At 34.6% G+C, this 24132-nt stretch overlaps 1 protein-coding gene across 2 annotated transcripts in view; it reads right to left on the reverse strand.

Moving 5' to 3' along the window:
• Positions 1 to 9522: 9522 nt before the first annotated feature.
• The window catches only part of LOC5566683 (nephrin), an 80561-nt gene continuing 65951 nt past the window's right edge, over positions 9523 to 24132 (reverse strand). For both annotated transcript variants that reach the window (XM_021855759.1, XM_021855760.1), the window contains exons 7-19: positions 23850 to 23922; positions 22051 to 22202; positions 20307 to 20457; positions 20040 to 20170; positions 16968 to 17121; positions 16341 to 16432; positions 15867 to 16269; positions 15010 to 15122; positions 14613 to 14714; positions 14405 to 14489; positions 13350 to 13468; positions 11381 to 11647; positions 9523 to 11313 (exon numbers count right to left, since the gene is read on the reverse strand). In XM_021855759.1, the coding sequence (XP_021711451.1) occupies positions 11014 to 11313; positions 11381 to 11647; positions 13350 to 13468; positions 14405 to 14489; positions 14613 to 14714; positions 15010 to 15122; positions 15867 to 16269; positions 16341 to 16432; positions 16968 to 17121; positions 20040 to 20170; positions 20307 to 20457; positions 22051 to 22202; positions 23850 to 23922 (2142 nt within the window). In that variant the 3' untranslated portion in view covers positions 9523 to 11013. The remainder of the gene's footprint in view (positions 11314 to 11380; positions 11648 to 13349; positions 13469 to 14404; positions 14490 to 14612; positions 14715 to 15009; positions 15123 to 15866; positions 16270 to 16340; positions 16433 to 16967; positions 17122 to 20039; positions 20171 to 20306; positions 20458 to 22050; positions 22203 to 23849; positions 23923 to 24132) is intronic.

Here is a 24132-nt window from a genome sequence, read left to right on the forward strand (position 1 = left end):
ATCCAAGCTACCATATCTTTCTTACCATCCTTACGATTAAAATAATGTTCTGTGAAATTTTCTGTTTTTTCGATGGTGATTCATAGTGTAGAACTAGCCCTCGTGCGTTAAAATACACTCAAATAAAGTTTAAAAAAAAAAAAAAAAAAAAAAGATGGTGATTCAAAGTTAACCCAAAGACAATGTAGGCTTATATTGAAATTACTATGAAGACATTCAGAAAAATATTCCATTTATATTAGTACTATAATGTAAGCATTTTTTTCCACTATGAGATAATAAGTTTTTACTTACATTACAGTAATAACGTATTTGGAACCCTATTCAAAATTTCTCCATTGTAATTTCCATACAAACCTACATCGTCATTCTTCCACTATGAGATAGTAGTTTTTACTTGCATTACAGTAATAAAGCATTTGGAATCCTATTCAAAATGTATCCACAAACGCACAAAAATTGTGCGGTAAAAACTACCATTTTAGGGGGTTAACTTAAGAGCTCGCACCGGCAATGTTTAGCAGACCAGTAATGCGCTAGATTTTACGATATCTGTAGTCGAAATCGGATTGGTGAAAACAATTTCTGTAAAATATACCAGTAAGGTGGTGTGATGTACCGAAAACATAGTAAATTGCGCTCAAGTTCCATGGTAGTTTAAGAATGGGCGTAGTCAGCTTAAATAGTAATTTTTACCACAGATTTTTTCCCGTGTAGTAATTTCCATATAATCTTACATCGTCTTTGGGCAAACTTTAAATTGCCACCGAGAATGTTGAAAACTTCACAGTACACTTCTTTTATCGTAAGGATAGTATGAATGATATGAGAGGTTGGATATTCAAACTTTTTCGAATTTTGAACCGCCCTAGTAGGGCAGTTCAAAATTCAAAAATGTTTGAAAATTCAATCTCTCATGTCTTCCTTACCATAATTACTATAGAAGTAGTGTTCTGTAAAATGTTCAGCTCGTGATTTAAAGGTGGCCCAAAAACAATGTAGGATTCAATTTTTGAATGGAAACTACTATGGAGAAATTTTGAAATATGTTCCAAACACGCCAGTCCTATAATGTAAGTACAAACTTATCAACTCATAGTGAATACTCATTCTTTAAACCTCAATGAAAGATGTTTCTGAAGAAACAAATTATTTTGAGCTTATTTTGTTTGGGATTTTTGTTGATGTTTGCAAGCCTATAATTCCATGTGAAGCTAAACAATAGCAATCAAATTTATGAATATCTCTCCTCACATCCATTGGATTGAATTGCTCTCTTCAGCAACTTTTTATATTAAAGCTTGAGAATGTGTATTCACTATGAAATGTTAAGTTTGTACTTACATTCCAGTACCAACGTGTTTGGAGTATTTTTCAATTTTTTTCCATAATAAGTTTCATTTGAACCTACATTGCCTTTGGGCCACCTTTAAATTACCACTGAAAAAAACTGAAAATTTCACAGCACACTAAACAGCGTAACGGCATTTATGCGTAAATAAGCTCATTCAATATTGGCGTACAACGAACCTTTCAATCATCCCAACTCGACAAAATCCTCAGAATGTAGACTTGATTCTGGACAAATTCATAACAGAAACTGGAAAAATATTTTGTGAAAAGAAACTATGCAAAATGTTGGAAGATTCTGTACACAATCATGAAAGGTTTCCTAGCAGTGCCATGACAAGACTATGAACCAAATCATGTGCTTAAAATGTTATAAATGCTGTTCCTTATCTTTATATATTTTGATAAGATTCCGGCTGAAATATTGTGAAAATGTCTACCCACGAATACTGTGAAAATTCTGATTCCTTCCAGAATTATAATAGGATTCCCACTATAAGCAAATCTGTGGATTCCATAAATTTTGATCAGAAACCAAATAGTAACAGTAATGTTGCGTACGAGTAGAATTATGTTAGGATTCGAATAACATTTTGCGAAGATTTCGACACGAATTTTATGAGGATAAGAACAAAGTTCTGTTAAAATATTGATTAGTAGCCCTAGTGGATCCCGTTAAGATCTTGATTAGAATCTTATTGGCCATGGAAAAGTCTATCAGTATGTGAATGTAATTTTGAATTTCCATATAACAATGAGGAACATTTCATTGTTCATATTTCAAGTACAATTATATTAATTTTGGTTATCTCTATATTCCGGGACATTTTCGGGACGCTTTGTGATGTGGGACAGGTTGCTCAAATCCTGGAGTCTCAAAAAATGTTCAAGCAAATCCAATAAGAATCAGTAAGCTGTTACGCTAAAACGACAATGGTTGTATTTTGGTGTAAAGTGATACAAACGTGACGTCATCGGTTAGCTTAGTCACTTAAAGGCGGCTCACGAAATGGCATGGGTACTACAACATTGTTCAAATCACCTCTCACGGTGTGTCTAAAACCGTTATCAACGAAAAAATACCATAAATTAGCATCTCACAATACCCACTGACCATTAGTGTGGGACAAAATTTAGATTCTCGCTCCAGTCCACTTTTTGGATTGCATTTAAGTCCCATAACAACTGTGCAAAATTTCAGCTCGATCGGAGAAACTATATTTTAGCGCCAGCCGTTCAAAGTTTGTATGGGATTCACTATGGGAAAACTTACTTTTACAAAGAAAAATCGCCAGAGGTCGCCCATTGTCCTCTATAAAAAATCTGAACATAGACCTCGATAGGTATTTTTACGATGAAGAATATTGCCGAAGACCGCAAAACAATCCGACACTTGTGAAAAAAGTTATTCAATGAAAACTTATTGGCAAGGCGACGCTGATTAACACGTAAAGGAATAACAATAATAACAAAATCGGGCAAAATTTCCGAATAGTCTATGCTTAATAACTTTTTTCACAAGCATCGGACCGCAACTTCGGCAATGTTGTATATCGTAGAAATACCTATCAAGATCTGAGTTCAGAATTTTTATAGAGGACAATGGGCGATCTCTGGCGATTTTTCTTTGTAAAAGTAAGTTTTCCCATAGTAAATCCCATACAAACTTTGAACGGCTGGCGCTAAAATATAGTTTCTCCGATCGAGCTGAAATTTTGCACAGTTGTTATAGGACCTAAATGCAATCCAAAAAGTGGACTGGAGCGAGAATCTAAATTTTTCATATAACCGTGTCCCAGGCTACTGACCATGCAAACATTGTCCACATATCCCTGAAGAGAAAATGAATGAAGTGGATCATTCCTCTCCGCCATAATACCAGTTCCGCGATTGTGTCATGTTCAGCTCTCATCAGATACAGTTTTCCGGGACATTTTGTTCCAGGCAAGTTGCCACAGGAAACGGCTAAGCATTTGAGAATGAATTGAGAAGCCGATAATTATGCATATGAAGGTGGGTAAGTTTTATTATCGTATTCATAGCGGTATTTCGTGATCATTATGTTACACATTTTCCAGATTCATTAGTGGGAGAGCTATTATCCGGTCATCAGATAGGACTAGAAGATAACCGAGATATGATTTGAATATATAGATAAACATGCGTTGCAAAAATCCCCACTCTTTCCTTGCCATTTTTTCTGTTATCAAATTAAATGTCTGGATAATCTCACAGGATGTTAGATTTTTAAACCCTAAACAATTTATTAAAAAAAATCATACATCGATATATACTAAACAAAGCATAAGGTGAAGATGCATTGAAACCAAACCTCAAATTTTCGAGATTTTATTGGGGGACCGACGCTGAGCTATAACCCACGTAAATATCTCAGGCTACAGATTTTTTATCGCATGCGGATATTCACTCTTGGGGACAACACATTAATGAAATTATGTTGTGAAAAAATAAAGAAATTTTGTGCAGTCGTCTTTGAGTAATGAGCATTCATGTGTCTGGTACCATGGTGGCCAAATAAAGATCTTAAAAACTTCAATAAACATCATATCGTAATTTTCAGCACATTGCGAGTCAGCACTGGAAGGGTGCAGTCCAGAAAAAACTACTCGTGCACGTCTCCTTCGAATTCAGGGTGCTATCACGCAGCAGTGCGTGTAGCGCCGAAAGAGAATTGAGTCGCACCCCATCCCTGGTTCTATTATAACTAGGCTGTCAAATATAAGTGACAAACTAAAAAAAAAACTACAAAACTACATCCAATAGTGATTGTAGAACAGATTGTTGTAAGCGTTTCGGAATTGTTAAAGTTGCATAATTTTTAATATTCGTATATGAAGTCTCAATTGAGATTTAAATGCTCTCGATATAAAGTGTCATGCTAATATTCTTTACTTTTGCATTCGTTCAGGTATTATCTTGATTCGTTTAGTTTGTGGTTGGTACCGCACTATCAAAGTTACCCGCATTATCAAGGTACCCCGTTTTACGGTACCTGTTTATCGTAAGCAGATTACAGGCTTTGTAAAATTTCACGATCATTGACACGAGCCATAATTGTATCCCATTTATCCGCCTGCATTCACACAATACGCATGACATGTAACGTTCGTGGAAGATAGAGACACGAAAGAAAAAAAGACACACACCACCCACTGTTTGGCGCCGATTACTGCACAATGGTCCGAATCGACATTTTAACTGAAAAAAGGTGTTTATTTCTATTCTTATCGATTTTAGACGTTCGATGTCTTAAGAGAAGTTATTTGTTTTTGAGTTTTGCATCTCTTAATAAAAAAAATTGAATAGGGTGGCCCCTATTTAAGTTTAAAATTTGACTCAAACTTTTTTGTTTGATGAACTTTGTCGAAGACACTTTTGATCTAACTGTTTGAGCTAAGTAAATTGATTTTGAAAGTTTTAACTTAGGGTGGATCCGAAAAATCAGTTATTTCGGTCTAACTTTTTTAATTTCAGTTTCACGTGAATGTGGTCTTCAGAAGAGTTGCAGAGGAAGTAATGATATACATTTTTGCTAACAACGCAAGTTTGTAATTCTTGTGATTTTGAAGTTGAAACTATGAAATCTTTAGATGCTCATAACTCATGGACTTGGTTCGATATATTTTTTTATTTTAGCGGCATTCGAAAGGGGTCATGCACAAATTACGTCACGCTTCAAGAGGGGGGGTTGGTCAATGCAAGCGTGACAAGCCTTTCAAAGGACTCATACAAAAAACGGGACAAAGGGGGGGGGGTCAAAAAGGTTGAAATTAAGCGTGACATAATTTGGGTACCATCCCAAAGGCCATATGATAGGAAACTTATCGAATCAACTCCATGAGTTATGTGCATCTATAAATTTTATAGGTGTTCAAGGATTTGAAACTCCGTTAACGTTAAACCTTAATATCCAAAGAATTTGATAATATTTCTCAAATTCTCAAATCTCCATTTCAAGCCATTCTTATATCCCATGGGAAACCGATGTAAACAAATGCATGCATGCCATATGAAAAGGCCTATTCTCTGGCTTATCCGAGCTGAAGAAGAGATCGGCCTTTTCATGTGACAGGTCCGTCTACACATGCATTTTTTTTATATCAGTGGAGGACCGGTGCAAACACGAGGCTGTAATTTCCATAGAAGAGCTATCAAAGAGCTTCTTGATCAGCTGATTTGGAACGTCATGTGAAAAGGCCAATACAATTTAACTAGAATTTGTATCATTTGACAGATACGCATATTTTGATCTCAAATGTAAAGCCGCCTTCAGTCGTGTCGCTAGTACACGATACTGTTGATGGTCTTGTAATTGAGATATAAATACACGTTTTTGCAAAATGATACACATTCTAGTTGGAACTAAGTGGCATAGTACTAAATCCTACTGTCTAAGCCACGCTGAATTTCAGCCTGCTGGAAAACCATCATTCTGCACCTTCAGCTAACGCAATAAACTATCATTGAGAAAATCCCAAACCAACAATGTTCTAAGGGAATTTCTTTCGTATACAATCATTTTTTATAAAAATAAAACCATTATTGCAATAGATTTGTTTTTTTCATTCAATAAAATACAAATTCACTTACACACGCGGCGATTCCGTCATTTTTTGTTTCTTTTTTTCCTATTTTTCATATAAAATAATTCTTTTTCATGCCGATAAAAAATCTCGCTCATAGCTCAATTCCCTAAAAATTTAACGGAAACAGAATTATTATTAATTTATTGTTTCGTTGCTTGTTTGTTTGTGTAGTTGAAAAAAACTTTTTACATTTTTAACCAAATTGACATTTACTTTTTCTGCTTTTGTTCAGTGTTTTATGACAAAACTATTCCATTGACATCGTTTTTTTCTGAACAAATTGTTTCGATTCTACCTATATTTACAACGGCCGACAATAATCTATCGCCAATCAACTGATTTTACCTCATTTCACAGTGTTGGAAATCTCATCCCATTTAGGCAAGTGTTACTACCAAGCATGTGCCAAAAATAACTTAAGTTCTCAACTGTAAGCCCGTCTTCAGTGTCGTGTACTAGACTCGACTTATAGGTTTTCTACTAAACAGCACGAAGATTTATTAAGTTCTCAGATATCTCGTTTTCTAGTTCATCCAGACATAGAATCAATAAACTATAGAATACAACTCGCGATCAGTATCATAACTGTAGTAACTGTAGTGATCGATGGGTGGATACGAGTTAGAAGCTTAATGGACAAAACTACACAATGTTAAGTAAATGAAAAACCGAATTCAGTACTATACCATTTAATTTCACTACAGTTTGTATCCTTTGACAGATACGCGTATTGCGACCTCAACTGTAAGTCCATCTTCAGAGTCGTATACTAGACTCGATTTACTCGATTTAACACGACACTTAAGACGGCCTTACCTTAAGTAATTTCATCAAAAACTTACCCTGAAAATCATAAAAATATACAGAAAGTTCTGAAAGAATGTTTCCAGGAATTTTCCCATAGTTACTGTAAGACTACATTCAAAGATAAAGAATAATTAATTTTTACCAAATCTCTGCAGTGAGCTTTATGAAATAAAACTTAAAAATTCTATTAAGTTAATAATTTCTTTAAGAATTTTATCACTGCTGCCATAATTTTCTTCTGTTTATATTTTTGTCCAGAAGCAAATCTCCTGAAGTATATATATTTACTACCTAAGAAATTGTTACAAACGCTTGATGTGATACCGAAATTTTCAATAGGGCGAGTGTTTTAACCCTCATCTTGTAATTTGTCATTTAAATAATGAATATATATCCAAAAGAATTTCTGTAAATCATTGTGGAAAATTATGGAACCCATAAAACATTCTGGTAGAGTTTTTCAGGCATCTCTACATATATTTCTGCTCAAAACAATAGACTTCATGTTTCAGGAGAATTAAAAAAAAATCCTTGTATAATTTATGGAATTGTTAACAAAGGATCTATAGTCTGAGAAATTCCAAACAGAACACGAAGTTTTCGAAGTAACTCTTCTAAAATTTACACAGTACTGGTAATTCATAGTGTAACAATTATGTGAAAACCATAGAAACATCATGAAAATCTCCAATATAAATCCTGGAGAAAATTTTGAAGAATGCCTGGCAGAAATCAGGCAGAAAATTGTTTTAAGAGTTCTAGCAATGTTTCAGAAGAATTTATTGATAATAATATTGGTTTTATGGAATTCTCTTTAATCACATCGTAGTACAGACACGGGAGACGGACCTGATATAGTGGTCAGAACAAAGACCTCTAACGCCGAAATCCTGGGATGAAATCCCATCCCATCTAATGACGCAAAGAGTCATAGTGACGACTTTTTACGGAAGCAAAGTTAAGCCGTTGGTCCCGAGATGAATTAGGCTTGAAATCTCTTTAATAAAGATAAACAAGTGGCAATGACACTTGGAAAATTTTCTGCACTATTCCGTGGAAATATGTTTGATAAAAAAAACCTCAAGGTATTCTTATAAATGTTTTTGGTGGAGCTTCTGGATGTATTCATCGAAGAATTTCTTTTATTTATTTTTATTTTTTGATAAATTCTTCACAGAGACTTCGGAGTAATCTTAAAAAAATACCTGAGGCAATACTTGATTGATCGGAGTAATCTTGACAAAAAAAATCTGTGTGGTTACTCAAAAGCATGCGGAATCGTCCTCAATGTTTCCTTAAAAGATCTTCTGCTGGTAAATATGCTGAAATCCCTACATGAACATTCGGAATAACATCAAAAGGAATTTTGAGGAAACCATGGAAGTAAGTGTTCGAGATTCCAAACATTTCAATGTTTAATAGAATCAAAATTAAATTTCAAGAAATTTGATGGGTCATTTGCTGTTAATTGATCCAAGTGGTGAATCTTGACTTTGTCAGATGGTGCCAGGGGGATTTTGATGGTTCTTACAATCAGATTTAGCACGTTTTTGCTTTCAAAATCGACAGACAGTCAATTGTGGCAGAATCAAATTCGATTTAACTCAGTGCCAGCAGTGTTGACCAGACTCATTTCCCCGAAATTCGAATTGTGAAGCCATGAACTGTTATAACTGTGCGTTGTATTCCTGAGATGGAGGGGGAGGTGGTTGGGCTTGAGTATTGCACATGGGATCCGACAGTTTCGATCTCGGTGGGCCGCAATTCAAGTTTCGGTGAAATGATTCGCACTCACTCACTCACTCATTTCATTTCACCGAAACTTGAATTGTGGCTCTCTGGGATCAAAATTGATCGATTTTGTGTGCAGTACTTAAGCTTAACCATCTGCTTTTCTATCTTAGGAGGATAGAGCATGGTTGTAGTAGTTCGTGGCTTCGTAGTTCGGAAAATGTTATTTTCGGGGAAATGAGTCTGAGCAACACTGAGTGCCAGTAAGTCCATGATGTATCTTTAAACCTCTAGAAATTACTAGATTCTATTTAGCTGGCAATTGAATAAACGAATTAACTTTTTTGCTTTTGGGGCTTTTGTAGATGTTTATCAGAACTGGAGATAGTAGGTATCAGAACTGGAAAATTTACGAAAATCTCTACTCTTTTCCATCGGATTGTTTTGTTCTCTTTAAAAACTTTCTTCATCATGGCTTGATGAATAAATTAAGACTTATAGATAATCAACTGTATTCTTGTTTACGTTCGAATTTGGAAATGGTAATTTTGTCTCTCTCTCTTTTCTTATCCTTCTTGGCATTACGTCCTCACTGGGACAGAACCTGTTTCTTAGCTTAGTGTTCAATGAGCATTTTCACAGTTATTATCTAAGAGCTTTCTTTGCTGAAGTTGCCATTTTCGCATTCGTATATCGTTTGGCTAGTACGATGATTCTCTATGCCCAGGAAACTTCCATTACGAAAAGATCCTAGACCGACCGGGAATCGAACTCAGACACCTTCAGCATGGCTTTGCTTTTACTAGAGCCTTAAGTATTCCCGTTTACGCCAGCAAAATCAAGTGGTCCATGGATTCGAACGAAAAGGAATCGATCGAATGTTAGATCCGCCGTAATTAGGTATGAGGGTGAATAAGTTTGCACATACTTGAAAATATTACCGTGTTAAGAACATTTTACAAAATTTCAATATTCTCTCAATTGTACTGTTGCTTTCTCTGTAAAAGTTGTGCATTTGATGATTTGGTACAATAACGAAGTTCTATTCTACGCTGCTTCACATAATAAAATGAAGTTGTCCCAAAATGAACAATTATGTCTGGTGGGCACTATATAAACTAGACTTGTACTTTGTTTTATTACTTGAAGGCTTTAGAAAAAGGGCAAAGATTTCCACCACTGATTTTGAGTTATTTACAGTTTTCCGTTCTCTGCAATCAATGGAAAATATACAATTGGATCTAAAACATACCGTAATACTTTCTCGGAATCTTGTACATGTGTTTAGCTCGTTTTGAACAGTCGAAGTTTTGAGTACATGGTAAGTCTTAATAAGGAAGATGTCGTTTGCTTTGTGAATTTAGGAGTATCTGCTGGAGTCGAAATTAACACCCGAGCAAAGTATGACACAGACGCAACACTGTCAAAATATCCATCAACCAATTTTAATTCAAGGACACTATGTTACCTTACCACTCGAAACGTTATACGTGTAATATGCCACTATTTTTTCTCGCTGCTTGCACATTTGACGATAGAAATTTCAGTTCGCGGTCGCTTTTGTTTGAAGTGATTTTTTCATTCTTATTGGTTTTGCTTTACGACGAATTCTCATAGAGTGGATATGTGGTAATAATGTAAAAAAACTCTGTTTTTATTTATCCCGCTTCGTTTAAGTAGATTGCGTTGATAAAAATAGCTGTACATACATTTCTCATGGTAATGAGATCGTTGATGTAAATACGACTCCAGCATTTGTGAAAAGCATAATGGTCCAAAGAAAATCAAAATTCTCCTTAATTTTATTTCCATTCCGTCTGTCTGTTGCTCAGTGTGAAAGTTGAAATCAATGCAATTATATTCACGATTGCTGCTCAATTTGTCATAACCAAAACACGCATTGAGATTTTTCTTACGTTTTTGTATGGATAATCATAAAAGTTTCATTTCTTCCTATTTTGGCTCCTGTTCAAATAGGTATTTAAAATTTTGACCAAATTTTAATATAAGCTGATATGGTTCAAACGAAATCACATGTACAGTTTACTGGATAAGAATGTGATATGAGAGGTAGGATGTAGGGTCAAAGATATAATGGTTTAATAAACCAACAAACAAGTTTAAACAATATGTTTCTTATATGTTCAGCTTCCTAATCGTTATGAAATTCGTGTCTCCTGTTAATTTTATTTTGTCAGTTGTTTAGCTACTGTTATGAGTCTAATATACAAAAATGTTTCACGGGCATTTTGTTGCTCGAATATACACAATTGATTTACTCGTGTTTAGACTATCAATCAGAATTCAATAGCTTTCCTAGGGTTATTCCTAACTAGTCGTTCGTAACGTAATGATGATGGCAAGCAGCTTCCAGTTTAAGCCGGAAGCGTTTTCTTGTATTTTAGATGAAAATTGACAATTTCATGGACTGGTTTGAGTTTGTGATGATATTATTGTAGAGCAACGGTTTTGATGGAAGTCGTTTGTTTGTTGTACCGTCGTCTACTTTTTACTGCTATCATTTATCCAGTGATGCTAGCTCGGCGTAGTTCGTCGTTAATAATGGCATTTTGGCGGTGTAGATTTGTGATGTCGCATAGCCACTTGCCGTCGCCTGTGACGTACTGAGCATGCTGTCGTAAGTGTTGGGAGTGAAGTCCCGCAAAGGCAGTCTTGTGTAGATATTTGGGGACGTCGTTCGCACTGGCAACACTGTCGTTGTCGTCGAACTCGATTGATTGGTGCTACCGTAAGCGCTACGAATTGGAGAATTGTAGATCGCATAGCTCGGGTTGGTTGTGAGTGATAGTTCACCAAACTAATGAATAAAATATATCATCAATAAACGTTAGTACAATTAGAGGTAGATCAACGTTGATACACACCTTCTTCAGTCCATTTCCAGTGGGTGACACGTGCGTTGGCGAATATGTCTTCACTATTGGCGGCAGCACTGGTGTCGGTGTAAATTTCAACCGATCGGTGTCTAATACCAGCCGCTCGAACTGCTTTTCGTCATCATCCTCACTGTTCTCGTGTGGTATGACGTCCGGATTTTTGTCGTCGATACTCGAATGGCTTCCAATGTTGCGGCTCAATGGCTCGGCACTGCCTTTGTCCTGCTCAGTCGTAGAAGCCGGGTGATGTTTCTTCTGCAAAAATCAGAATAAGGAAAATATTAGCAAGGATTGTTACTTTTACGAATATCAAAGTAAATTAGATTATATTATATTATTTTTAGTAACAATAATGTTCAGACGTACAACCTCTGGTTGATGTGGTTTTATTTTTATCAAGGTATTAGAAAATTTTATCCGACGTGTTAAAAACATTATGAACATACATGAAAAATCTCAATTAAACGTGGAGGAAAATGCTTGAGGTGGTGTAACCAAGACTTGTGCTCCATTTCCCGAATATCAATTTTCTGTACGTTGTTTAGCCGAACGCCAGTTCTTCAAATACCCCGAAATAATTTTTTACCGGCTTTGCTCATGTCCGGATTGCATCAATAGAAGTTTTCTTATTTTATTTTGTGTGGGAAAAGGCTTCCAACTTCAAATTTCTCTTAAGTGAAAGCTTCAGTCGTAAAAATATTTGGTGGGCGTGATAGCCATCATCACAACTCACAACCGTCAGTCGAGGAAATGGCATTCGGAGAAACGATAATTGGGAAAAGATAGCACAACAGTTATCATGTATTCAATGAAACGAAATTAAAATTTTAATTACACTGCGGAACACGTTTTTGTCTCAAGCACCAAAATACCGTTATTTACTTAATTAAGGGTTGCTGAATCCATTGCCGTTTTCAAAAATATCACAGCACGTCTAGTTTTTGAGATATTGGCAGTTGAAAATGCAAAATTTGACTATTTTAGCCAACTTGCATGCAAGTTTGCCAGCTTGTAAGGACATTTTTTCGCGTAATTTGCCACAGAATTCAAACTTTGTATGTATAACAATACTTATCAGCAAAGTTCATGATACTATCGATGCTCAAAAGTTGTTTTTTGGTGTTTAAGAAAAGTATTGCATTTTGACATATAAGAGAAACAAAGAGTTTTGTATGGAGACTGCAAGCATGTTGAAAAAATCGATTTAGACTGAATTTTATCGTACAATTTTAACCAAATTATATCTAAAATGAAAGTTGAAGTCCTATTTTGCATGTTTACTGTATTGGATCACAAAAAAGTTTGAGTAATCTTACTTTAAATTTCATGTAAACATCACTTAAACCAGTGGTTTATACTACTTTGGCGACCTGTAGCTAAAAATTGTGACGTGCTGGGACATTTCTGAGAACGGCATCAGATTCAGCGGCCCCAAATCTACTAGAGACACATAATTTGGTTCTTGAGACACGCAAAAATGTCATTTTTGTTACGCTGTGTTATTGTTGGTTTTCGTTTGACTTGTATGGTTTTCAGAATTCTATAGCCATCCATGACTATGTTTTTTTCTTTCTTAAACTTTTTTGTTTACGGTCAAAACACAGCTTTTGCTCTTAAAAAAGAACTAGTGACATTGAGTTAAAATTCTTTGAAATAAAGACAAAAAAGTTACAACTGTTTACACATCAGTTTAGATCAGTGTCAGTTTGAATATTGATGTTTAAATACTAATGTAAAACCGGATTTAAATGCTTTCATAGTAAAACTATTTTGATATTACATTATGACAAGCATTTAAATCTTCACATGTTACACCAAAAAACGCACTTTTGGTTTAATTACCACCAAAAAGAACATTATCGTAATAAATGATTTCTTCATATCTAAATACCCAACTTTAAATTTGACCTCAAACCCTTATGAGTACGTTAACAATTGTTTTTGATTCACAGCTTACCTTCGATTTAAACTTGACGAAAATGATTATGCAAACTGCGACTAGGAAGAGTGTAACTGCTGCTCCTACCAGTGCCCCAAGTAGTGGTGTCAGCTGAACAAGGACAGCTTTTGATGGTGCTGAAAATTTAATGAAAAAGAAAATGAATCTATACAAAAATGGACGCTTAAAGTTTAACAGCGTATAACTTTATATATGATCGTCCGATTTGTACCGTATCTGTTTCATAAGGTTAGTTTTCTTGAAAGAGAGGTTAATGGGATAAATAACATAGCGAATTTCACAGAAATGTAGGTAATTCTAAAATTTTTGGTTTCGCATACATTAGGTGTAGGTCAAATAATATCATCGCAGAAGGCAAAGCATATAAAGCATATATTCCGTTTGAAAAAGAAATTTCTTCAAGAGAGTCTGTTGCGGAAGTAAACAGTCTTAAGGAATTCTTGAAGAAACTGTGTGAAACCCTTATATTTGGTTTGAATATCTGGCTAGACTGAAATTATCAATAAAATAAATTCCACCTTGCGAATTTACAGACTTTCTCCAAACTGAAATTTTCCAAGGATGGAATCCGTTACTAGATCAATTTATTAAAGATTCCACAATGCTCACTGAAGAAGGAAAAAGAGGGTAGATGTACGTCGCAATTAAAAATTTCACCTAAAAAGGATACAAGGGTTGTATGTGATGAATGTTTTGCGTGAAACTCGTGAATGATCTTTTGGACTCGCCTGCCCCCACCTAGTGGAAACCCTCGCTACGCCTAATGCATACATATTAATATACAAACTGGTATGTTCATGTACATCCAGATTATGGATATAATCCAATGAGAATATATACTAAGGTGTGGAAGAAGAAGCAATGGCTATGTAATGGTAAAGAGAAAAAACGTAAACAAAAATAACTACGTCACCAATTTACACGGCCTCTTATGGGAGCTCGCTTGCTTGTAGTGAAGCATTTTGCACCATACATGGATGTCACGCACACTAAATGTCTTCTTCCTCACCTCGGTATATATTCTCATTGGATATAATCGGTTTCTACTTTACCTGTACGGAGCAACGGAGCTGGTAGGGTTTGAGCCTTGACACGGTAACTGGTAGGAGCTGTTCCTTGCAGATTAAAAGGTGTGATCTGTGGAGCGACATAAAAAAATGAAAAGCTTAGCGATAACATTTGTTTATAGCAAGATGTTAATATGTTAATTATTACTGGTTTGTATTGAATAGATAGCATTTGTATGTTATTTTTTCATACCTTGATGATGAACTTGGTATCACTCGGTAGCTTTTTCAAAAGCATTTCTGGTCCTTGAAATGTGATGCTGAGGAGAAGTTTCTTCGTGTGTTCGTCGAAAATCTGTTATAGCAGTCCAAACATTAGACATTTTGTTGAACATTACAATCATATTTATGTTTTAGAAAGCATTATTATATAAATAGACTTAAACAAATAAATGAAAATGTATCTCAAGATGCCTCGATTTTTGTAATCTCAGTTGATATTTGAAACATTATTTTCTAACTTTGTTGAACTTAATTGAGCTAAAAGCGAGTCAAAACAAAATGAACAATTTAAATTGGTTTCATCATTGAAGAAAAAATCGTTCTAATACAGCCATAAGGTAGCCTTCTGCTATAGATGTATCACTTACATCAATGTGGAACTGCTGCGGAATGCCTCCGTCCTTGCCTGCGATACATGATACATGTACCGTGTAAGCGGTCACATTTGATATTGTGCAACTTTTAATTGGATCAGGTACATCTGTGTTTGAGAAAAACGGAATAAAAAATGTTTTTGATAATTACACAAGAATATCTAAAGCGAACTGATTCGATATTAGGACATTTACAGCCTATTTTGTCGGGAGCTAAATAATTTTGAATAAGGGGTTATGATTACAAGTTAATCAAATCCAATTTTCAAAACTTGGAGATTTGAATTGTTAAAAGCAAACGCACCTTTTGAATTTGATGTAGGATATAGGCTGGATACATTAGATCCCTCAACTTACACACATACATTGATATTAAGCATTGTAATTATCTTTGGAAACTTCTAATTTCTCAGAATTATAATATCTGTGGCTACATAATGTGTTATAAAATAATAGGTTCACTTGGTTCTAGTGCATTTAGCAATGAAAAGGGGACAAGTTAATTTTAGTGTTCCGCGTTTTAACTTGGTTTGGAGAATAATTAAACAAAACTGTATATTTATTCCGAATAATAACCTTTTGTTCAGTACATGTGTTCAAAATGGGATCATGTGCCATCCAACTTTTTTTCTAAATGTTCCATAAAACATATCATTGGAAAACACAGTTTTGAATACCTCAAAAGCAATTTATAAAAAAATGTAATTTATATTCATGCAAAATATCTGAAATTTTATCAAAATTTGATTTCCCTGCAGTGTAAGAGCCAACTTTGGAACAGGGAAACAATAGTCTTCCGTATCTATATATGGTTTTGATACTATCATGTAGCATTTACCGATGATACCCACCTGCAACCAGTATGTGATACAGACAGTGACCACTTTGTCCGTAGGCGTTCGTAGCCGTACAAGTGATCGTACCAAAATTTGTGAACGAGTCAATCCGATACATATAAAGCTGTCCATCTACAAGATCTGGCTTCGGTGGTTCCGGCTTTCGACGTAACGTTAGTTTCTGATTTGGTCCTAGTAGCATGTTATGACTACTGCTGCCGGATGTTGAAGAAGTGGACGATGACGATCGGTGATGGTGATGAAGATGATCCTCGTGGGTTGATGACGATGATGCTGCCGAGAGTAGATGATCCTGCAGGTGTATAAGCGGTTCATTCATTTCCACATTCGTGTAAGGAGGCAGTTCCAGCATGCTCTCCAGTGAGTTATTAAATTGCCACCTAAATAGCAAGTTATGCTAAAAGTGGAACGGAGAAGTAGAAAGGCATTAGAAGATCAATTGAGATTTTATGGGAATCATTAAATTACCATTGGATTGGCATCGATGTCACACGTTATGTTAACTGTTTGTTTCACCGCTGCACGCATTATTTGAGCTTCTAATTTACAAACTGGAGGATCTGCAGCGAAAATACAAGGAAGCCTATGAGACTGATGCAATTAAACTTAGGTATTATCTAATAGGTGTATAAGTTCAATTACAGATAGACAGACACTCGAATTATTTTCATCGTTCAGCAAAATGGCGCTCAATTCTAAATTTTGTAGTTGGCCAACGACACACCCGTGGCGCTCGAATCGTTTTTGTTCGATTTTGACGTTTGCGCATTGCCGCCACCTAGTTACCGGTTGGTCAAACACAGTATTTTTAGTATTGGGCATTGATATTTGCGTGACTAAGTTTTGAATTGATAATTAATTATTTTAGCTGTCACGTCTGTCTATTTGTGTGTGGTTCAATGTTACTACGAAATCAGAAATAATCATTATGAGTAGGTATAAAATAAATGATTATAGGTGGAAGATGATGACACATAAATTTGGGTCTTATGATTTGATGATGAATACTCATAAAGCCAAATTTATATCTTGGACTAATTTGACTACCAAAGAGATACAGTATGATATAGGTAGCTTTTGTTAGAATATAATTACATTTGATATCTAAATAAAGTTGATTGCTATTGACAGTTCCAAGCGTGTTGGCCGCCTTGCACATGTACTCGCCGTGGGTCGCCCTTGTTATGCTCTGCAGTACCAAGGTTTGGTTGGAGATGATTACGCCTCGCGCTGATTGTAGCAGTTTGTTCTGAAATAAGTAAAAATTGAATGCATCAGAGAATATTAATGATAAACTCTCGCTTAGACCACCCACTGTTTACAACTGGTGTTTTGAAACTATAAAATAAATAGTTAGGTTCTAAAATATTGGATAAGTGAAGTAGCATTCGCATGGACAATTTGTTCGACACCTCAGTAGTTAGTATTACATATTTCTCTAGATTCCTCGGTATCCATCATATCTGGACCTACTTTACCCTAGGTAACCTACAAGCCGTATATCAGACTAAAGTGTGGGTATGCGGTTAAATAAATATAAATATGTCTTTAAATAATCTACTGTTTAGATTTCTCACTTGTTTCCATCAACAACAAAGAGCCTGTGAAAACATCTGCAAAGATTATGACCTCTGATATCAATTTTTGCACCTTTCTTAATTTTTTTTTTCAAATTTTCATCCCATTAACGCTCAAAGTATCCAACAATTGTACTTAAGTCTCGAAATTGCGATCAATTGTTATGTTCTCATAATATAAACACAGTTTCAGCAACAAGTTTTCTACATTAATTTGATTATTGAAGTTTAGTGAAATTGTTTCGGCGAAAAATTTCTTTTTCTTAAAAACTTTGCACCCAAAATTCTTACTAATTTCTAAAAATTTTATTTGTTCAAGCTTTTTGCCTAAAAGTCAAAAATTCAAACGAAGGCATGTAACTTTTTCGATATTAACTAGCTTGTGGAGGTACAGGTATACCTCGATTTAGTGGACCCTCGATTATATGGACCCTCGATTTTATGTACTTCGATTTTATGTACATTTTACCTCGATTTTATGGACATAAAAATTTCATATTTAATTTTTTGATGTTTATCCAATTCTAAACATGCTTTATGTAAACTTAAAACCTGTGAATGGTATACGGTATGCTTATACAGGGGCTGGGTCCTGTTTCATTGCAAAATGCCAAATAAATGCGTTTAAAAGATGGAAGGAATTTGAAAATAAGAAGACTCCAGTAGGACTTCCTCAGCCCGTTTTTAGGCATTCGAGACCTGGGAGGGAGGTACAGATACTACACATGAAATATCGAACAACTTATTTCTAAACTGCAAGATAACTCCAGCTTGCCAACGACAATCAAGGCAGGCTTGGTGAAAATCGCTAGTTTTCATTTGTTGTGCAGCTCCGACGTTTCTGGACAAACATTTTAAAAGGGCCACAGTTAGTTTTGATCAATTACGCGCTTTTATCATGTTTGTCCATTGTTTAAGATTCCGGCTCACAGTGACAGTTCGTGACAGCAGAATTTGGGCTCACTATGACGTGCAGAAATTTTGTATCGGTTTCTCCCTCCCAGGCCGCGACATGTAAATAAACGATAACTTTTAACATGTTGCCATTCACAAATTTAATATTGCTACAACTAAGCCTGTAGTGATGTGTGCGAATTGTAATTATTAAGGTTACTATTGTATTCTTAGGATTGTTCCGAAAATCCCAAAATTTCCAATTTCTCTTTTGTGGATTTTATGCTGCTCAAAGATTTATCCAAGAGTTTTTTTTTTCAGAATTTACTAGAAAAAGGAAAAGTTTTACAATCTAGTAAGGATTTATCAACAGATTATTTAAGTGATTATGTATCTTTCTTCAGGATTTGTTAGACGAATCTGCTGAAATTATTCCAGTGGTTCGTTTTGAAGCACGACAATTAGTTTTTCTACGAATTTTTCCAGACGAATAGCATTTTTTTTTTCAATTACACGTGTACGAATTACTCAAAATGGGTGTTTATGTTGAGTTTTATACGAGTCCTTTCAGAAATTTTCCACAGTTCCAAGAGCTTTTTCAAAAATAACTTGAAAATTCCTCATTAAATTCGTTCTATTTTTTTTAAGATAAGAGCGATTGCGAAGAGAAAGGGAGTGAGTGGACACGCACACAATCAGTTTCACCCACTGTTGGTGTAATTGCAATATTCAATTTCACCTAGAGGTACTGAATTGAGAATTGAATATAAAAAATTAGACTGAATTTTAAATCATTGGTGTAAGCAAACAGAAATGTGATGCCTTTATTTGATTAATCTATCAGATTCGTGCATGTATTGTCAAAAAAAAAAAACATTCACACAAAGAAGAAATCAACGATGGCGGATCCTACTGAGGATCAGCGTTGTTGATTGTATATTGAAATATGCAGACACTGGTTGTCACTCAGTATGATATGTTTGTCAATCCAATAATAATTTTTGTCATGTTGACTATGTTGACCACCCCAAATTTACTGAAAACACATGATTTGATCCCTGAGACATACAGAATGTTTTTTTTTGTTATGCTGTGTAAGGAATTGTAATAGAATTTCAAATGCGTTCGGCTCCGTTATGAGTGATGGTGCTTGAGCCTTTGAATAAACAGTTAAGTAAACCATATTGAAAGCATTTTTTGTCGGGTTTTTAACAATATTATTATGAAAAAAAAACATACATAATTTGTATTAGAATGCATTACGTCAATGACGGACTGATTTCATAAAAAATTTGTTAACTCAAGGCAACCTTGAAACACTGAGCCTTGTATCGAAAATTTATTTTTAGGCGATAATGATACATTCTAATGAAGTTTCAACTGAATAGAAAACAAAAAGTGAGATAAAAATTTTGCTTCGATTTTATGTACAATTCGATTTTATGGACAATTTTTAAATCAAAATGTCCACTAAATCGAGGTATACCTGTACAGCAATTGTATTTCTGCTGCTGTTTCTCACGAAATTAACAATTTCATAATGAAATAAAGTGCTCAAATTCAATGTGAGCATCAAATAAGTGAGCTCCAGATTATTATCTTCACTAGTGCTGCAATGACCGTGGTAAAGTCGAACCATATGCAAATCCAATTAGATAGATCCTTTTTACCCCAATCTTAAAAGCTTGATTCTTACATTATGAAACCATTCGATTTTTTTGGCTGGTGGGTTCGCTTTGATATCACACTCCAGGTACACATCAGATCCTTCCATCAAGTTTTGCGAGTCGAGTGGTGCACCGAGTGACAGAGAAATTACCGGAACATCTGTAAAAACAAAACAAAATATCAAAAAATACGTAGGTAAGTATATCAATGTATGCATGAGTATTTAAGCTCCATATTCGGTGAATCAGGTCGCACATCTGCCTGTGTCAGCATATGTGTCCCCTGGTATACTTACGCTTGACGTCGAGCACATGGGAATCCTTGAGGCGGACTGTTGCCCCCTCGGATTCGGGATACTCGATTGAGCATGTAATTGATTTTTCATTATCTTCCGGTCCAGGAACAAATACTAGCTCTGACACAGTCACATTTCCATCGTTGGATGTCTGTGGGAGAATGAAAATGGTATAAACTGAAATGAATGGGGTAGGGCAGGTATATTCATCACTGGAAAAATAATATGCAACTTTGATTTTCAGAGAAGTAGACTGAACGCCTGTTAGTTGCTGTTCTGTTACTTGTGAACAAAACACGTGTTGTACATTTATTTAATTTTTCATAAAATCAAAAAATAAGTTTCTTCAGATTCTGCCTTCATACCTATACAAAAATTTATGCCGCTAAATTTTGATGAAATTTCCAGCAATATATGATAATTGCCAGTATCAATCTGCTGATTAATAAGCAATTTTTACTGATTTTCATAAATTTGATTTGCTGAAAACTTCAGCTCAACAAATTTTAGCAAAATATGGCTGAATGGGTGTGTACATTGTTATTTGAATCAAGAAATGCTTATCGGGTTTCGTACAAAATTACCAAATTTGACAAGTAATAATTTCTTCTTATAGGGAGCCCGATCCCATTCTTGGCACATTTGATTCTAAAAGCTATTGGGCTAATATTTGACAACAATATGCGTCGTATTCAAGTGCTTCTTATTGCAAAGTTTCAAACTATTTATACTTGGTGGGATACAAACCTCAAATTTTGAAAATATGTACATCATTGAATGTTTTTAGTCTTTGACATTCACAAGAGTAATTTGAGTTTCACTTAATCTGCAAGTCGTACATCATAAAACCTCAAAAAATGACACATAATACGTGTTTTTCTGAAGGTTTTCAATTATGCTCGCGAGATCCAAATTATTTTTCCATATTCAAAATCATTGGTAATCAAATTCAAATTTAAGGCGATACGTAAATTTTTTATCGGTTTTCAAACAGATCGTTTTTTCCAAAATAGTGTGCTGTTCTACACAAACATTACTCTCCATAATTGCTTCCTTTTCTTCTAATACACCATCTTGATTGGACCATGATTTCTAAATCTTTCCAAGGGGTCCGGTATTGGGTGCTGTCCGGTACAGTAAAAATACAATCGCAAAGGTAGGTTCTACCTACAAGTGTGGATGTGTGAGGCAATGAATTGGGATATAAGATCAGATTTTTTTTGAATGTAAATCTCATGTATGTTGTCGCTAAATTGATAATGTTGTAACTGAAGCAATTGAAGTTGATTAAATATTTGAATACCAACTGAAGTATTTTTCTTTGTATGAAATGAGCACGTTATATATTATGTATGTTATATATATGGACGATGAGCAGTTATATATTATGGATGCTGCAAATACCAATACTATCATAACATTAAGTTGATGATATTGAAATAAACCATTTTGTAGAGACGCACCGAAAAGCTTCAATGCGGCTGTAGCATTGCTAGGAAATTATAATTCAAAGAGATTTTTGCAAAATCTTCCATAATTTCCACCCATTTTCATGGCGTTGGTTTGGGAAATTCAATGAAAGACTAATGAAAATTAGTAACAAAATTCTAAACATCAATCATTGTGAAGCCAAATCAGAATTATTTCTTCTGAAACTATTGAGCTTGTTTGTATCCTTTTTACACACTGCAGTACCTGCAGTGTATCCTAACATGGAAGTTTAACTGATATAAACTATAATCACCGTTTGTGATGACCCTCGGATGGTGGTTGAACCTTTGGTCCATATGATGTTGGGCGATGGTCGGCTTCCAGCTGTGTGACACGATGCTTGTGTCTTGATACCGGCCGTTAGTGTTTCCCGTAGACCCTGCATGGTGATGAACAGAGGCGGTACTAGAACAAAATGAATACCGACGAGAATTGCTTTGTTTATTGAGTGCAGTGAATTAATTAAAAATAATAATGAAAGCAATGTAAACTATATGTTTTGTGATTTAAGTCCTCATCCAATCCGAAAGCAATAACAAAAAAAAAAAAACTTGAACTTCAAGTCTTGAAGTTGTTATTTCAATCTTCGATTTATATATTGTGCTGAGTAACGACCTGCTAACACCTTACAATTAAATTAAAATTATTTTTATGAATACGTTTAAGATTACTGGTAATAAGTGCATTAGAGAAAACTTTACTTTAAAAAAATACCTATTGCAATTTGAAGGAAAATGTTTGTATCTTTGCATTACGAGATATACACTCCCGTGCAAATGTTTGGGTTCACCTCCTCAAAAAATTCAAAAGTGTTTTGTCAATATCTTTGAAGCTCTCTTTGGATCATTCAAAGGTCAATGAGTTATTCGTACTTCGTATGTATTTTGACAAAAACATTTTTAATTTTTTACTAAGTTCAGTACTAACACAATGGAAAAAATGGCTTATTGCTCTGCAATATGTTGACTAAAATTTTATCCTCATATGAATCGTATCCTTATATTCTTTAGAGAGCACTTTCTAGATTTTGGCGAAAAATAGCAAAACTATTAAATTATAATAAAATAGTAATTCGAGTCATCCTGCAAAAGTTTGGGATAAACCATTAGTATGATGTAGCGATCAAAATTTTGGGGTAACTAAATCTTACTTGAAACAATGAAAAACAATAAAAATTCTATAAAATCTCATACCAGTTATGTACGCTCTATTATTAACGTTTAAATTTGCCATAGATTATTCAAATTGGTTGAAAAAATGCAAAGATATTAACAAAAAATAAATTGCATGCATCGGATGATCCAAAACTTTTGAACGATACATACATTATACTAAGGGGTGAACCCAAACTTTTGCACGATGACTTGAATGGTTATTTCATTATAAATAAATATTTTTAAGATTTTTTATCAAATTTTAGCAAGTGCTTTTCAAAGAACATAAGATTACGTTTCTTTTGACGCATTGATTTAAATGTTTGCTCGATCCAATGATGAAAAAGCTAGCCATGTTTTTTTCAGTGAGTCAGGAGGTCTTAAACTTTAAGTAAAAATTTGGGAAACAAATTTCAAAAAATGTTTATGTCAAAATACCTACGAGGTAAGCGCCATAGAGAGTGTCAATTGCTCGTGTAATCGCAGAGATATGGTCAAAATTTAGCACGGGAGTGTGTATTAAAATTGTAAGTCGAATTCAACACTGCTGTTATTACAACAGGTATTTTGTTTATCAATTAAGTTCATCGAATTATTTATCAGTTCATTCAGATAAAACTATTTTATGTTCTGCGTATTTCTGCAGACGCAGGTTTCTAAAATAAAATAAATTTCTAAAATAAAATAAATATAAGAATGATTATTGTCTAATCTAGAAAATAAGTAACTGTTAATTTGCATTTGGGTGAAAACAAACTCATTTTCAATAATTTTACGATTATTGATCTCATTTACATTGTTCGTTTTTATGCACAACATCTTATATCAAATCAGAAGCAAAACAGACATTTGTTGAAGGATTATATAAATGCTTTCACACATTTTGAAATATACTTACAATTCAATGTCAATTTCACATTAGTGGAAAGCGGTGGTACAACATGACCGTTACTGGCTTGGCACGTATAGATCTGTGGAAGAAATATTCGATAAATAAATAAACATTACGACAATTTCTAGGAAGACATGAAGTAGTAAAGAATTTTGTCTGAGTTTTCGGATGAGTGTGGCCTTGCTGAAAGCACGACTATACTGAAGGCAGTGCACGCTACGTCTGAACCAAAAAAAAAATGTGAATAATAATAAATCTTCCAGCTGTTCAGTGGAATACCTATAAACAA

The sequence above is a fragment of the Aedes aegypti genome, chromosome 3, assembly GCF_002204515.2.
Source record: "Aedes aegypti strain LVP_AGWG chromosome 3, AaegL5.0 Primary Assembly, whole genome shotgun sequence".
Taxonomy (NCBI): domain Eukaryota; kingdom Metazoa; phylum Arthropoda; class Insecta; order Diptera; family Culicidae; genus Aedes; species Aedes aegypti.